This window comes from Ailuropoda melanoleuca, chromosome 10 (genome assembly GCF_002007445.2).
Source record: "Ailuropoda melanoleuca isolate Jingjing chromosome 10, ASM200744v2, whole genome shotgun sequence".
Taxonomy (NCBI): domain Eukaryota; kingdom Metazoa; phylum Chordata; class Mammalia; order Carnivora; family Ursidae; genus Ailuropoda; species Ailuropoda melanoleuca.
Genome location: NC_048227.1, coordinates 1,179,577 through 1,195,908, shown reverse-complemented (window position 1 = coordinate 1,195,908; position 16,332 = coordinate 1,179,577). Strand labels below are relative to the sequence as shown.

General features: G+C 60.0%; 1 protein-coding gene across 8 annotated transcripts in view; it reads left to right on the top strand.

Annotated features, from left to right (window-relative positions):
• Positions 1-12,311, top strand: part of MAD1L1 (mitotic arrest deficient 1 like 1) — a 336,658-nt gene extending 324,347 nt beyond the window's left edge. For all 8 annotated transcript variants that reach the window (XM_034669697.1, XM_034669696.1, XM_034669698.1 and 5 more), the window contains one exon: positions 11,787-12,311. In XM_034669697.1, the coding sequence (XP_034525588.1) occupies positions 11,787-11,945 (159 nt within the window). In that variant the 3' untranslated portion in view covers positions 11,946-12,311. The remainder of the gene's footprint in view (positions 1-11,786) is intronic.
• Positions 12,312-16,332: the final 4,021 nt, after the last annotated feature.

The following is a 16,332-nucleotide window of genomic DNA, read 5'->3' as shown; positions in this document are numbered from 1 at the left end:
ACACACATCGCCTGCTGTTTGGTTAGGAGTTTTGCACCCATATTCCTGAGGATTACTGGTCTGTAGTTGGTTTTTCCCTTGTGAAGTCACTGCCTGATTTTGGCCTGTCCTCATCCGTTTTCTTAGAGTTGATGTCGAATTGTTATTTCTTCCTTGACTGTTCCGTGGGGTTCACCGGGGATGCCACCCAGCCTTGGAGAGTTCTTCGAGAGAAGGTTTTCTGTCGCGGACGCAGGACCGTTGAGGCAATGCATCGCCTTTGTGGTGAACTTGGGTGGCTTGTGTCTTGCAGAGAACTGGTCCACGTCAGCTAAGTCGTCAGACTTACCAGCACACGGTCACTCATAGGTCCCCTTTGTCTCTCCGACATCCATGCGACCCAGTGTCGTCACTCCTCTGTTCCGTGACACCATCAAGTGTCCTCTCCCTTTTATCCCTAGTTAGCATCACCTGTGTGTGTACAGCTTCGTGAATCTTCTCAGACCGCCTGGGGTTGGACTTTTTTCTGTTGTTTTTCTTTCTATTTCTTTTGTTTCTGCTTTGATCTTTGTTTCCTGTCTTCTCACGTTGGGTCTAATTTGCCCTTTTTTATTTTACTTTCTTAAGGTGGAGGCTAAAGTCATTGATTCGCTGTCTTGTCTCAGGTAGGCTTCTAATGCTAAATTCTCCAAGATCCGCTTGAGTCGGTCCACAAATTCTTATGTTTTGTTCTTATCTTCATTCAGCTCACATTACTCAGTGGTTTCCCTTTTGGTTTCTTCTTTGACCCAGAGGTTTCTCAGAAGTAGGTTATTAAGTTCCCAAAAACTGTGAAAACTTCCAGATACTTTCTGTTATTAGTTTCTGGCTTAACTTTATTGTGGTCAGAGAACATACTTTGCATGACAGGAATCCTTTTAAAGTCACTGAAATTTGTTTAAGGTCCAAGATGTTTTCTATCTGGGTAAATGTAGTTGAAAATCATGTGTATTCTGTGCTATAAATGTCAGTTACGTCGAGGTCTCTGATAATATTGTCAGATCTCTTATCTCCCATCTATCAGAATCTTGCCGATTTTCTGTTTTTTCTATCAATTAAAGAGTGACAGGCCTTGACATCTCTGACTGTAAACCTGGATTTGTCTGTTCCATTTCCTGTTTCTGTCACTTCTTACTCTGTGTGTAAATTAGTCCCTTCATCATTTCGAACTACCTTCATCCCTCGCGTCACCCTTTGCTCTGAAGTCCACCCTGTCTGACGTCCACACAGGCCTCCAGGTTCTGGCGACGGGGCATGTGGCACATCTTCTTCATCCTTGTACTTCAAAGTTACTCATGTCCTCATGTTTGCATCGTGTTTCCTAGAGCCACATGTGGCCGAGCCTTGCGTCTGTGTCCAGTCTGCAGCCCCTGCCTTTCTGCTGGAGTCTTTCGACCATTCGCGTCTACGCCGATTCCTGCTCTGACCAGGTTCAAGCCCGTCAGCTCACTGTTCCTCTGGATTAGTTGAACATTTTGTACAAAGTCTTGTGTCTCGTTCTTTGACTTTTTATCTGTAATTCCTTGTGTTGTTTTGAGGGCTGCTGCCAGATTTGCCATGTGCGTCTTCTCTGAGCCTTCACGTGACGTGGGGAGTGAGCACCCCCTTGCACCCGCCCTGTCTGCATACACCCCGCTGACCCGGCTCGTGTCGTCCTGCCGAGCCCGCCCCTTGAAACACACTTGGCGCACATACGATGGGCCTCACAACACGCTGTGACGATTGTCGTGTGAGTGCCTGGTCGTCCTGCGAAGAGACTCAAGGGACCAGATGTTGTCACGTGTCATCCGCTGACGGGACGAGGCCCTCTCCCTCTGCTCCGCGCAAGCCCGTATTTCCAGCTCCATCGTCCTGAGACCGTTCTCACGTGCTGAACGGCACTTGGGTGGAATTCCAGGTTCACTGGTTTCAGTTTTGTTGTTCTTTCTGTACTTGTCAGGAGTTGCTCCCCCGGCGCCACGCATCCGTGGTGCCCCCGTCCTTGCGCCTCTGTGGTCACGTGTCTGGTTTCCTCTGACTGTTTTTAAGATGTGGATTTACCTGTTTTGAGGACTATGATACACTTTGGGCTCATTTCCTTCACTTCCCTTCTGTGCTTGGGACTTGTCAGACTTCTCGGATCACATTCAGGTGTTTGGGGCTGTTCTTTTTCAAGGGTATTTTTTTCTGTCCTCCTGTGTCAGCCATCCATCATGGAGCAAGCATGGTGGCAGGTGGCTCTCGAAGGTCCGCAGTCTCAAAGGTCAGCGCTGCAGCCACCTCGAGTCTCCTGGGGAGGGACTGGGTCCCAAGTGCACTCACACGGGTATGGGCAATGCTCAGTTCCTCGCGGGCCATGGGCCAGAGGCCCCCTTCAGTTCCCCGTGACATGGACAGCTTGTGACGTGGCAGCTTGCTTCGTCAGTCTGACGTGACATGAGTGAGTTAATGTCCAAGGTGAGAGCACAGACACCATGTGCCCTGTTACACTGCGGGAAGTCAGCTCAGAGAGGTGAGGTGAGGTGCCACAGTCACACAGCCAGTGGGAGGGATGGCCACCACTGGGGCCCCAGTCTCTGGCTCGGTCACTGCCGTTCCTGCAGCCAGTCAGTCACTCTTCAGACAATTCGGTTGCCCCGTGAGCTCCATACACAGTCACTCTGCATGGCCCAGCTTGTCTGGATGGGGGAGATACGTGGCTTCCTACAGATTCTTGTGTGGTCTGGGTCATTGCACTTGGGGGCCCTCGGACGACGCGTGGTCCAGCCCATCTGACGGATGAGGTCCAGCCGGCCCAGGGTCTTCCAGAACACCGGGCCTTCAGAGCCCTCCCATGGCTCCTTGCACTTGGCCCCCAGCCCCTGCAGTTCTCCCCACTTTCCTCCCATGACCGTGTCTGTGTCCCGGGACTCCCCGCACGTTCCCACCCCGCCGGGGGTCCTGTCTGTGCACAGGACTGGGAAGGCGGCCTGGGCCAGGAGTGGGAAGCCGGAGGGAGACTGGCCCTGCGCCCATGCCCTGTGATGGGCGAGGCCTGCTGGGAGGGCCTGCGTGCACCCTCCTGCCCCTCCCTCGTGAGGCTGCGGGAACAGCTGCGCAAACTGGAGCACCGCAGGAGAGACGCGGCGCTGTATAAATAGAGTAATAATAATAACTGTGGGCTCGAGATGGCTCTGCAACTGTGGGGGCGCCTGGCGTCGCCCTCCCCGCAAATCACGCTTGGGAGAGGTCGCCCCTCGCCGGGATGGTAATTCCAGCAACGCCGGTATAATTAGAATGTGCAGCATTGAGACGTTTTCTCAGCACAATTAAGCAGGGGTAATTGGGCGAGCTATCCCCCGCCCCCGTGCTGGACATGCTCTTTGCCAGCGCGTTCTTTGGAACTTCATGCCGGGACAGCCTCCTCAGCATTCTGTCCAGCTCGTCCTGACCCACTTGCCACCGTGTCCCTCTGCCTGTTGGCTCGCATGGCAGCGTCTGCCCAGGCCTGCCCATGTAGGCGGCCCCGAGAAGAACGGCCTCACCCCACCCACCCACCCACCATCCCTGAGGGACACCGGTGGGTCAGGACAAGCCGTGCACTAGAGCCGGGGGTGTGCAGGGCATCCTGGGGCGCCCATGGGCGGCAGCGGCGGGAAGGGCTTCCACAGCCAGCCTGGCCTCAAGGGTGAGGGGGCAGTCGCAGTGGACAGAGAGGGAGACCAAACCCCCAGGGTGGCCGGTGGCCTGGAGGGGCTGGCGGGGTTGGGGTCGGGGGCTGGGACAGGGTCTTCTAGACAGTAGGAGCAGCTGCGTGTCAGCTGGGAAAACCGTCCTAGTAGCCAGCATGGAGGAGGAATGCTGTCTCCCCACACAGAGCATAGGTGGACCAGGCAGCACGGCGACTTACGCTACGACCCGCAGCCCACGCTGGGTGTGTTGCTGTGGCCCAGGGCACCTCAAGGCAGGGAGCAGCTGGCCTCCGCGTGCCCACAGGAGGGTTGCTTCTGGGAGGGAGCCAGCCAGGTGCCCCTCCAGGGCCGAGCCCACACTAGCCCTGCAGACCAGCAGGTGGCGACAGTCCCAGGCACAGGGCGTCCCTCGGCCCAGCCTGCCAGCAAGGCCCACACATGTGCACATGTCTGTGGCAAGGACGGTGTGTGTGTATTCACCTGTTCCCAGAACTCCTCAGCTCCGGTAGATATAATTTAAATAGTACTTATTCTGATTACAGATAAAATGTGCAGTCACAGAAAAATCTGGGAAGTGCAGAAAACCCTAAGGGGCCACATTTCGTCTCTGCTCTCTGAACTAACCACAGTTACATTTCGTTGTTTATGTGCCCTTTCTCTGGGTGTGAGTGTGGACAGGGGTGAGCGTGGACCCCTGGAGGGCAAGCTCAGGGGGCTCTCTCCAGCACGGAAGTTCAAGGTGATTTCCTGACGGACGTGGCGAAGCCGCTCTCCCCCGATACCTGTGAGCACATGACAGCTCTGGGGATGCGTCAGATTCTCAGCTTGAGAAACGCAGACTGTCTCTGAAGCAGGGAGCGCTTTGATACTCTCACCGCTTGATCAGGGCCGAGACCCTCCTCCAGCGGCTCTGACAGCAGGTGTGTGCGTGCAGCCCAGGTGCACGGGCCTGGTCCCAGCGGCTGGGGGGGCACCGTCTCGTGGTGGAGGACCCGTCCCCCGCGCGGCCGCCCCCATCGCCTGTGGACTGGGCTGCAGCGGGTCTCCACTGTGTGCGTCCCCTCGAGCCAGGAGCCCTCGCACACCTGACCTCTGTGTCTCCTCAGCCACGCCCGGCGTGCACACAGGACCCAAGGTTTGCCAGAGTGCCCAGGGTCGGAAAGCTTCCTGGTGTGAGGCCAAGGTCAGAAGCAGGGCCCGGATGTTGGACCTCTGTGCCACTGGGCCGGCACCCAGAGGAGGCTACCCAGGTGGAGGGGTCAGCGGAGAGCCGCTGGGCAGGCAGCGTCAGAGTGTGGGGATGCTGTTTACCCCTGAAGGCCCAGGGTTCACAGGAGTGGTGGCAGGGAGGGGTGCGGGCAGCAGCACAAGGCACTCTCGGTGACTGCTGGCCCATGGTGACCGCCCCACCTTGTCCCCGCCTAGCCCCTCCTCTGTGCCCACTGAAGGGGGCACCACACAGCCGTCCCCGTGTTTCCCGTTCCCTCCCTCCTACACGAAGGCCCCAGGGCAGCGCCAAGGACAAGGCCGAGATGGGAGCGGCCAGGCTTCAGAGCAAGCAGGGCCACCTGGAGCTGTGTCCAATTAGGTACTTGCTGCCCACAGAGCTGAACATGAGTCTTCATGCCACTGAAGACAGCCACCAATCAGCCTGCCTCCCCCAGACCTTGCAGCCACGAGCTTCCACATGGAACCAGTGGGGGAGCCGGTGAGGGAGCAGAGAGCTGGCCTCTGGGCATCTGAGCACGTGTGGGCAAGGTGAGGCCGCAGGGCGGCATGGGGCTGCTGTCCGTGCCTCACCTGCCATCCTGTCCTGACTGTGGCTGCCTTGCTGCCCTCATGTCCTGGGAATAAAGTGGAGCCGGTATCAGGGAGTCACAGAGATAAACAGGCTGTTGCAGCCATGCCCGGGGCTGTGCAGGAGGGGAGCCTGGCTCAACCCCACATGGTGGCTCCTCGGTGCGCCTGACCTTGCAGGAGGGGCCAGAACACGGGAATGCCAGCCCTGGGCCACTCGTGCAACTCGCGATACCTCCTCCCAGGCAAGCCTGTCCCCTCCTGCTCTTGGGTGTCTCGGGAGAAGACGGTGGCAGTGTTCACAAGGTCCGTCCGGTGTGTCCATCTCTGTTCTATTTTATGGATTGTGTTTTAGGGTCACGTCCGAGAATTCTTGGCCTGGTCTCAGATCCTGAAATGTTTCTTCTCTGTGTTTTTAAGTGGTTTGTTTTTTTTTTTTAACGTGTTATGTTTAAGTCCGTGATAGATTTTCAGTTATATTTTGCATGAGGTGTGAGGTTTAAGTCGAAATTCTTCCTTGTCTGTGTAACTAGAAACGTCTAGCTGCCCCAGAACCATCTGGGGAAGAGGCCAGCCTCCTCCCTCCATGGGACGGCCCGAGCCCTTGTGTGGTTCGTGGCTGTCCTTCAAGGAGCTCTGTGGTGTCACTGACGTGGCTGTGCTGCCCCCAGAACCAGGACCATGCTGTCTGCTCCCCAAGGCAGCTGCCGGTGTCCCTTCCAGGCTGCTGAAGGTTTTCATCGGGAGTGGACGTGGCTTCTGTCCGAGGGTTTCCTGGGGCCCCGCCCGCCGCCTGCTGTCAGGGCGGCTCACCCTGACTGTTTTCAAGTGTCGCCTCACGCACAAACAACTAGCCTTTGGTCTGGGTGTGGTAATCTGGTGTACGTTGCTGGGTTAAACTGGCTGAGGTCTGTGGAGGGTTTGTGACCTTAGTTCACAGAACGGCCTGTCCTGACCTTTCTCTGCTATGCGTGTGGGTATTGGGTGAAAATGCTTCTGCACAGGGAAGTATTTCCTCTGCTCTGTTTTCTGCAAGGGACTGTGTGTTAATTCTCGGTTAAATATCCGATAAAATCCTCCAGTGCAACCAGCTGGGACTGGAGATTTCTTTTGGAGATGCTTCTTAATTACAAACCCGGTTTCTCCAGTGGCTGTAGGACTGCTCGGGGTTTCTACCTCATCTCAGCTGAGCTTTGGTGCTCCCTGGTGTTCAAGGGATTGCTCCGTTCCCAGCTGTCACATTTATGGGCATAAACGGTTTTTCGTGGCGTTTTCTTATTCTTGTAACAGCTCCAGGATCTCATTTCTGACATTGGCCACTTCTGTCTTTTCTCTTCCTGTTTCCGTTAATGTTTTTGCTGCTTTTCAAAGGACCAGCCTCCTCTCTCTCCTGTTTTCAATTTCATTTATGCCCCTTACTCTTGACCCTTCGCTTCTTTCTCTGGTCTCTCAAGGTAGAGCCTCATCGCCTGGCAGGCCACCCCTCCTCTCCAGCAGGGACCCGGTGCTCCGTGTTCCTCGGAGCTCTGCCCGGTGTGCCCTGCAAGCCATGATGGCTCGTTTCATCTCACTCGACCCACAAGTCACAAAGTGTGCCACATTACCTCTCGCGTCTCACGCGCACTGAGCTGGGGTTCCTGAGTCGCTGTGATGTGCGCTTCTGTTTTCAGACCCCAAGATGCTCCGGGTCGTCTGGCGTTTCCCTCCGGGAGGCGGTAAAACCTTGTTGTGACAAGGCGTGATGCCCCCATCTCGCAGAAATGAGACTCAGCTCCCCGTATCCCGAGAGAGTAGCATTTCCACTCCCTGTTTTATAATTTTGTTGCACTGTGCACATTTCATCTGTCCAGACCAGGATTTGAGAACTCGCACCTTGACGTGGGGTAATGTCTGGATTCCTCCTCCTTCTTCACTTACGGGACTGTCTTTGGTGCCCTCAGCAGACGGTGATCTTCCACATGACGGGCATCCCCTCATGCTTATGCCCTTCCTGCAAGCCTCACCACCCCTGCAGTTGGTGGGCTCGGGAGGGGACCACTGATGGGGAGCTCTTGTCTCTGCTTTGGGGGGGGCAGGTCCCTACTCAGGGCATCTCATGACAGGAGCATCACAGAGCACCTGCCAGCTGGGACGCTACAGGCTTGAGGGGCAGCCAGACTGCATTTAACAAGCCCCTTTGGAGCCAGGCATCGTGTAAGCCCTGCACACGTCCTCTCACGCCGACCCGCAGCAGCAGAGCCCCCCACCCGCGATGCCTCCAGCGCCCCTGAGCTGGCCCTTCTCCACGGACACACACCGAGGCAGACAGACCTCGCCGAGGTCTGGGCTGAGGTCTGGGCCGAGGTCTGGGCCGAGCCCTTCGAGGTAGGCCCAGCTCTGCTGTCTGGAGGGACGAGGCAGCCCGAGGCGAGGTCCCGCGGTGAACAGCGCAGGCCTCGTTATGGCGCAGTGCCCCACGCGCCACAGGGCGCCTGCCAGCCACACCGCAGCCTGTCACTCCCAGACGCTGGGGGCAGAAGAGGCAGAGACGCAGCCATCAGCCCGTGAATATTTCCAGCCACAGCATCACATCTTACTAGGCAATTTGCTTTTTAAAAAATTGCTCTCTAATTTTAAGTGAACAGCCCCTAATTAGAGTGATTTACAAGGTACCTGGGGACCGGGTGGTATTTGAACATGGCGGAGCCTAGCAGGGATTGATCAGCACCGCGTCATTCAGGGGCACATTCCAGCCACTGCCTGGCTCCACACCGCTTCTGAGTGAGGACTCGGCCCTTCCGACGGAATGGGCAGGCGCGGCCGGTGGCGGCTGGCAGGTCGCAAACCCTCGGCTTTGCCTTGATTTGGGTCGAGATGAGAACGTGGCCCTGGTCACGCCTCCTTCTAGGCCGCCCACGGCCCGGTGGGCATAGCCAGTGTTGCCGTGTCCTTGTCCTGGAGCGACACTTGTCCCAGCACAGCGTCCTGCCTCCTGAATGCCGGGCATGTGGACTGAGGCGTCCGAGATGGGCCTCACGCTGGCTGGTGTTCAGTCGTGCTGTTCCTCGAGACGGGGCTTCGGGCTGGAAGCCACGAGGGACGTGTGATGCGTGTAAACCAAGCTCGGTCAGGGCCGTGCAGACCACGGGGATCTGGGGAGGCCTGCGGAGAGCACTGTTCTTACATCTGAGCTGGCAGAAGACCACCTCCATCCCAGTTGGGCAGGGGTCCTGGCCAGGGCCACAGTGCAGTGTGAAGGTCCCCGGTTTAGGGGACAGTTGTCACTCGCTGCCGAGCCAGGAGAGCACCGTGGCCTCCCTCACCGCCCCCCTGCCCGGCCTCGGCTTCTCCCCCTGACAGCTGCGGAGAATCAGCCCTTCTGACATTTAGGGGAAGAAATTCAGAATTGAGCAGAAGGCAGAAATGAAAGGATTTTCTTGGTAAAAGGTCAGAGTGGTTTCTCTTACTTTTGTTTAAAAATGGTTGTGTTGAACTATGACAAGGCTAAATGTAGGAGCGGACAAGGGAACAGGGTCGGCTGCTCAGGGAGGGGTGGGCGCCCCGGTGAGGCCACAGGGGAGCGTCTGCACAGCAAACCAGACGGGGGAGCCAGGCAGACACCGGCACCTTGAGCTCTAAAGGCCACTTGGGGGGCCCATAGGGTGAGCCTTCGAAGGCCAGGCAGAGCCGGCTCCAGCTCCTGGGGTCTCGGAGGGAGCCCACCTCCCCCTTGTGGGCAGTCTGGGGCTGGAACACAGGGGTCCACGCCTGCGTGGCTGGGCCAGGCCTGAGGCCCGCGGTGTGCAAGGGTGAGCCGGGCTGCCCGGGCCGAGGGGCTTGTTGTGCTCCCACTCCGTGGGTGGCCGTTCCCACGCCCCGCAGTCCAGCCGCTGACGTTCGCGTCTGTGTAGTTGCTGTGAGCTGTGCAGCCTCCACCGCGATCAAATACTAGGACTCTCATCACGGCGCAGAGGACCGCCCCCACGGCAGCCACGCCGCATCCTGCCCCCACCCGGCCCCTGGCAGCCACAGACCCACTTTCTACCACGTGTCCTTGCCGTTCTGTGCTCCCGGATCAGTGACCTCATGCGAGCACGGTGGTCTGTGTCTGCTTAGCACGTGTTTGGGACACATCTGTGGTGTAACGGGGTCAGAGCCTCATTCTTTCAGTGGCTGAGTCCCATCCCGCTGGGGGACACCCCACGTTTCGTTTATCTGCTCCTCCGCTGACGGTGTTCCCACCTCTGGGCTCTCAGAAATGTGAGCACCCGTGTGCAGGGGTCTGTGTGGACAGAGGCTCTCCTACTCCCCGCTGTGCACCCCGGGCCGCACCTGCCAGGGCGGATGTGCAGCCCCTTCCGTTCCCAGCAGCCCTGCACGGGGGCCTGCCGCTCCGCGTCCTGGCCGGCACTTGCTGCCGCGTGTCATGGGCTGTGGCCGTCCTCGTGGCCGTGAACAGGCGTCTCCCGTGGCCTCGACTTGCCCTTCCCTACACACTGGTGATGCTGCGCGGGGTTTCATGTGCTCATCGGACTCCTGCACGTATTCTCTGGAGACACGCTCGTTCAGATCATTTGCCCACGTCATAATTGGGGCGTTCGTCGTGTTGTCCCCGGATTGTAGGAGTTGCAAAGGCTGTGGACATGGACCCTCCATCAGCCGCATGGGGTGAGAGTGAGTGTTCTATGGGCGGGAGCAGCATGCCAGCTCCTGCCTGGCCCCGGGGCGACAGTGCCAGCCACGTGGGCCACGTCCCAGCCCCCCAGACGGGCCACAGCCAGTGGCTGTCAGTTCTCTGCTCGTCATTGACAGTCTTGGTACAACAGGTGCCCCCTGAGGCAGCAGCAGAGAGCGGGCGGGTTGGGGTCCCTGGAGAGAAGCCTTTCCTGGTGAGAGCTGTCCAGGAAGGAGGGGTCCGCTGTCATCAGGAGTGGGGCTCAGCCCACCCCTGAGCTGACCAGGTTGCATGTACACCCCACTCAGATCCTGACACCCCTTAAGCCGCCCCACCAGTGCCGCCCACCTCGCTGAATGGGGTTGCAAGGGCCACAGGCTTCTGTCTGGTAAGCACCCCCATCTTCCCTGGCCCATGCCCCCAACTCACCCGGCAGGCAAGAGCCCTGAACGGTCCCCTACACCTGCTGCCGCTGGGGGGCATTCCTAGGGGCTAGCATGGGCCCCAGGCGTTCCTACTCATCTGGCTGGAGCTCGCTAGCAGGTGAGGCCCATGTCAGGGCGGACAGGGTGCAGTCCAGGGTCAGGCAGCCTCCCCCTGCTTCTGGGAGTCTCCCAGGCACTGTGAGCCCCCTGCCTAAGTGCTCAGGCACCCTCAGGCCTCTGTCCACACCTCCAGCCCAGCACCCCTAGCTGACCTACACCCCTCCCCAGGAGCACCTGGCCTGGAGTGCCAGCCCTGTGGCCCAGGCCCGGCTCTGCCCAGACCTGCCCTGCAACCCAGGGGGGCCCCAGATCTCGGGGCCTTGGACTCCTCATTTGCACATGAGGGGATGGCCAGCTGGCTTTGGGGGCCCTGCCCTGGGTCCCACACAGTGCTTGGAGATGAGGCATTTGGAGGCTGGTCTCAGTCACCATGGGATAGACTCGTCTTCCTCCACGGCCTCCGCAGTGCCTAAGGCCGGGACCACACCCCCCCTTGTGTTCTCCGGAACTGTCCGGTCCCCCGACACCCCATAGTCACTTCCTATGGGTCAGCAGAACTCCAGACTCCTGCTCCCTCACTCCACAGACAGGGAAACTGAGGCCCAGAGGGGCATTTGCAGCAAGGCCTACTGAGTGGGGTTAGGTTCCCAGCAGTGCTGCCAGTGGGAACCCCCTCTTCCATGGCCAGCGTGGTGTGATGGGGAAGAAATGGGATGTGAACTCCAGAAGCAGCCCCGCGTACCACCCGGATGGCAGACGCCTCCCTGGGGCGGCTCCAGCCCCTCCGCTGTTCATCTGTGGAACAGGAAGGGGGTGTCGGACCCCCCCAGAGTGCCTCGGAGCCTTCCGGTGCTGTTGGGGAGCGTGCAGGCTGGGGTCCGAGGATGGGGAGGGCTGGCTGCGCCGACCTGGAGGAGCTGTCTCCTAGATTCTGGAAATGTGGGTGAGACCCCCACCCGCTGGGAAGGGAAGACGCCCGGCCTCGCGGGGCACAGGGCAGCGCCGTGCCTGTCTGGCCCCCGCCTGCGGTGACCCTCCAGGGGCAGCTTGGCCCACCGCTCCCAGGACAGGGTCTCTGCTGCTCCCTAACCTGTCACAGGGGGGCCTGGGGGTGGGGACGGGGGCACCCCTGGCCACCACGACGCTGACCACTGTCCTCCCTGTCTCCCGCCCACCTCGCAGGCCACGGGACCCTCGGGCACCAAGATGCAGCTGCTGGAGACGGCGTTCTCGCACACGGTGCAGGAGCTCATCGAGCTGCACCTGCTGCGGCAGGACAGCATCCCGGCCTTCCTCAGCGCTCTCACCCTCGACCTCTTCAGCCGCCAGACCGTGGCCTAGCCTGCAGCCCAGCCGTGTGCCCGGCGGCGGCCATCACCTCAGCTGCACGGTGGAAGTGGGCAGCCGCCCCCCACACACCCAGCCCAGCCTCAGCCCAGGACCCTGTGAGCGCACCTGCAGCCAGCGGGGGCCGCACTGCCCGGGGACTGCCTGCTGTGCAGGGAAGGGGCACCACCCTCCTCCTTCCCCAGGACATTGCTCGGTGCTGCTACTCAGAGCCGAGACCTGGGGCAGTGCTGTTGGGGCCCGCTTCCAGGCCCCTCCCCAGAGTGTACCCCCACCCGCGTGCCACTCAAACCCAGCCATGTTGGGGGGCTGCCAGCTGACATCCCTGCTCCTAATGAAATACATTTTGCTGCTTGGCCACCCTGCCCGGCTTGCTGTGTGTGTCTGAGCTGCTGACCCTCTGTGTGGCCCAGGGCAATCCCTGGGTACCAGGGGACAGGCAGCCCAGGAGCCGCCGTCACCAGCAGAGGAAAGGGAGCAGGTGCTCAGGGGAGCAGTGTGGTCAAGGCACCTCCCCGACTCCAGCTCCGGTTGGCCGCCTGCCCAATGGACCTGTCTGCAGCCTCGATGCTGGCCAGGAAGGCAGCTCCAAGCCCCCCACATAAGTGCTGGCGGCAAGGACTGGCTGGGCCTGTAATGGGAGTGGGGTCTCCCGAAACCCCAGGCCCCCCGGGAGAGGCCACCACTTCCACAGTCACATGCTCCTTGGTTTGGTGCCCTCGGAACCAGCAGCGTGCACCCACCCGGGCACGCAGGGCTGAGGTTCCTGCAGGCCAGGCTGGGGGCACGGGGTTGGGGGCTGCCTGTGTGGGAAGGGGCCACGTTGCAAGTGTGGGCGGGACTTTGGCCTCTGTGCTCATGGCTCCGGCCTGAGAGGGGGCCCACTGCCCAGGGGGCTGGGATGGTGGTCTGCCCCCAGCACAGGAGGCTGGGGGGACAGAAGACGGATTGCCTGGCATGGGAGGCTGGAGCCCCGACTCATTGACATGCACAGCTCAGCACGCCGGGCCTGTCGCCAGTCATGGGGAAAATGAGTCCTGACGTAAGCCGCCCCGTGCGTCTGCATCCGTGGCGCCAGCCCATGGCCAGGCAGCCTCACCGCGGGCGCGGCGACCATGTCGTGCAGTGAGCTTGCTATCTGAGCCCAGCAGAGGTGGGGGGGGCAGCCTCACTGAGTCGGCTCTGCAGAGCAGTGGGTCCCGAGGCTGCTGGCGGTGGGGGGTGGGGGCCGGACTAGGTCCACCTGCTCCCTAGAGCCCAGGGAGAGCGTGCCCTGCATGTCACCTCCAGGCTCACACCCTGGGAAGGCTTGGGCTGCACCCCTCACACCCTGACCCTCACGCCCAGCAAAGCTGAAGGAGGCTGGGGTTGTTCAGCTCCGGAGCTTGGACCACGGACGTGTGCCTCAGACAGAGACACGGCCTGCCCAGGCCCCAGGGTCACCACCAAGGTCAGCCGCAGGTCTAGCAGGCTCTCTTGCTAGGTCCTCGAGCCCCCTGGCTCCTTTGATCACAGTATGGCGGGGTGGGGGGTGGGGTAGGGTCCTCTGTTGTTCCCACTCTGCAGATGAGAAAACAGGCTTGGTGTGGTCAAGGGGTGTCCAGGGCCGTGAGCCCGTTGGATGGGGACTCCGGCCCAGCGTGGGGGGCTTTCTGCCCTCCACAGCCTGAAGTGAGCTCTGGGGTCCCAGCAGCATAGCTGCGAGCCCCCAGCATGCTTGCGTCCTGTCTCACGGGCAGCACTCAAAACCCCGCTCCCTGTGTGGGAGCCACTGGAGCCCCCAGAGCGGAGCATGGGGAGGAAGCCCCTGGAGTCCAGCCTTCGGGGCGGATTCGTCCACTCAGACTGTCATGAGCAGCCGTTCTGTGCCAGGCTCTGTTCTTGGCGCTGGGGACACATCAGCCCGAGCTGCATCCTTGATCTCTTGTCCTGCACCATTGGAAGCCTTCAGGGTGGCATGGGCGGGGTGGGGGTTGAGGCCCTCATGCGTGTGGGTCATCCCTGCCTACAGACCACCACCCTCCAGGGCGGTGGGAGGGTGGCCGGTTCTTGCTGAGCTGGCTTAGGAAGTGGGGCCCAATTGGGCCCCGGCAGCAGGTTGAGACTTGAGGGACAGGCCAGAAGGGGGTCTGTGGGCAGCAGAGAGACCAGTGAATGCCCCCCAAGGGGGTACTGTTACAATGCCAACCTGGGCAAGAGAGGAATGTTCTGGAAGGATTTGGGTCAGGGCTGAGGAATTGGGTAGCATCACACCATAGTCCCTCCTCCCACTGGTGGACACATGGCCCCGTGGCCACCACCCACCGCCCGACATGCCGTGAGGCCCCCCAGTGGCAGGACTCCACTACCACCTCCACCCCAAAGGATTCCTAACCTGTCCCCGAGGCTTTCGTCACCTCTCCAGTTAGGGTGCCGGCTAGGTCTCGGATTGGCAGAGTTGGGCCGCCCGCCCGCCGTCCCTGCTTCTGTAGGAGGGCAGGGTGGGCGCCAGGGAGCTAAAATCCAGCCAAGGCCCTCCCTCGGGTCCAGATGCCCAGATGTGGGCCTTGTCCCTGCCACAGCCCCCAACGTCCTCCCTCCACAGAGAGAGGGTCTCCAAGGCCTCTTCCAGCTGGAGAGCCCCCGGGGCCCAGCCCACCCACCCAGCGCCAACAGGGCCAGCCAGCAGGGGACGGTGGCTGTGCTCCCTTCCAGGAAGAAGCAGGCAGGCACAGGTGAGGCCAGCTCTCCCAGGTGGGACGGGGGCACGGTTCCTGCCAGCACCCCAAGCCCCGGGCTCACTCAGACACCTGCTGCTGGAGTTGCTCCAGACCCCTCGGGGCTGCCCACCCAGGGAGCCACAGACAGCACACAGCGCGGCCCCACCCAGGTCCCAGCCTCCAAGCCACGAAAGTTCTGGTTCCTCCTGGCAGATCCCCACTTGTGCCAACTCATTAGTGGGCACCCGACACTAAATGGTTCTTAAGCCGCTAATGACTAATTTTAAGGGATTAGTGCCACAGCGATAAATTCTAATTGCCAGGATATAACAGGATTTGAGTGCGACAAGGTTCCTTCCAGCTCCCCAGAGGCTCCGGGGAGGACAGCGCCGCCTGCTGGGGCCTCCTCGGGACCGCCTGCTGGGGCCTCCTCGGGACCGCCCCCCAGCCGCACCCAGCCTCCCTCTGCAACCACGGGGGACCTGCGGCAGCAGCCCAGAGCTGGTTAGAGACGCAGGTTCTTGGGGGCCTGCCTGGACCAACCCAACTGGAATCCGCATTTGCCCTGAGGCTGCAAAGCCCGCAAACTCCCTGGTTCACAAAGCTCCTCCCACCTGTGAGTTCTTCCCCATCCCATAGTGGCGCCAGCTTCCCGTGCTTGTCCTGGAGGAGGCAGGGTCCAGAAGGGGCAGGGACCTGCCTTGGGTCACATGCCCAGCCCTCTGGACCAAGTTCTGCAAAACCCCAGTTCCTGGGTCCGACTTGGCCCGTTTCCCTCACAGTTAAATGTCACCAGGACTCCAGAGCCAAGCAAGGTCCAGGTGTGTGGACATGCAGGACTGCGTGTTGGTGCACACATATGAGTGTGTGTGTGCCTTTGCACGTACACGGCTGTGTGCATGTGTGTGCACGTGCTGTGTTCATGCATGCACTCACAGTGAGGACCCATGGCTTTGCCAAACTGCTCCAATTCCTGCTCCAGGCCAGAGAGGGACAGGGCCTTGCCCGAAGTCACACAGCACGGGGGTCGGTGATGGAGCGCGGGTCTGAGTGCAGCCGCCGTTCGTCTTGTTGAACGTCTTTTCAACATAAAGAATGCTGCCCTTCAGCCCGTCCCAGCCCCTTCCGTCCGTGGATGGACGTGCACCCCTAACAGACGGACACACACAAGCACACGGGATTCGCGGGGCGTGTGGGGTTTGCACAGTGGCTGCGGGTTTTCCTGACGCTTCCTTGTTCTCACCTCATTGTCTTGGAGATTTTCCATGAAAGCGTCTACTGGTGCATTCACTGGGGTTGTGTTGTTCTTTCTAAAACATTAGAAAGTTTTATTGAAAACAATAATGTACAGAAACACCAGATTCTCATTTTAAAGTCAAGTTGACAGCATTTCTCAGAACAGCCATAGTTCTGAGCCATTGTGGTCATTGTTTTAGAAAACAAACCAAACGCAAAGATGCACTAAGTCCCATATTCAAACAAACACATACGTCTTGCTCGTAAACCTTCTTCTTGTGGTTCTGGTCCCTGCCTCACGCTAGGCTCTAGAATGAGGGAGTTCTGGGGGGTTTCTAACTGGTGGCTGTTTCAGACGGGGACTCCTCGGTGCCTTGGACCCGCCAGTCCCATTGCATCTTGCCGTCCCTGAGTCTCACCTGGCCCACCTCTGTGAGGGCCTGAGT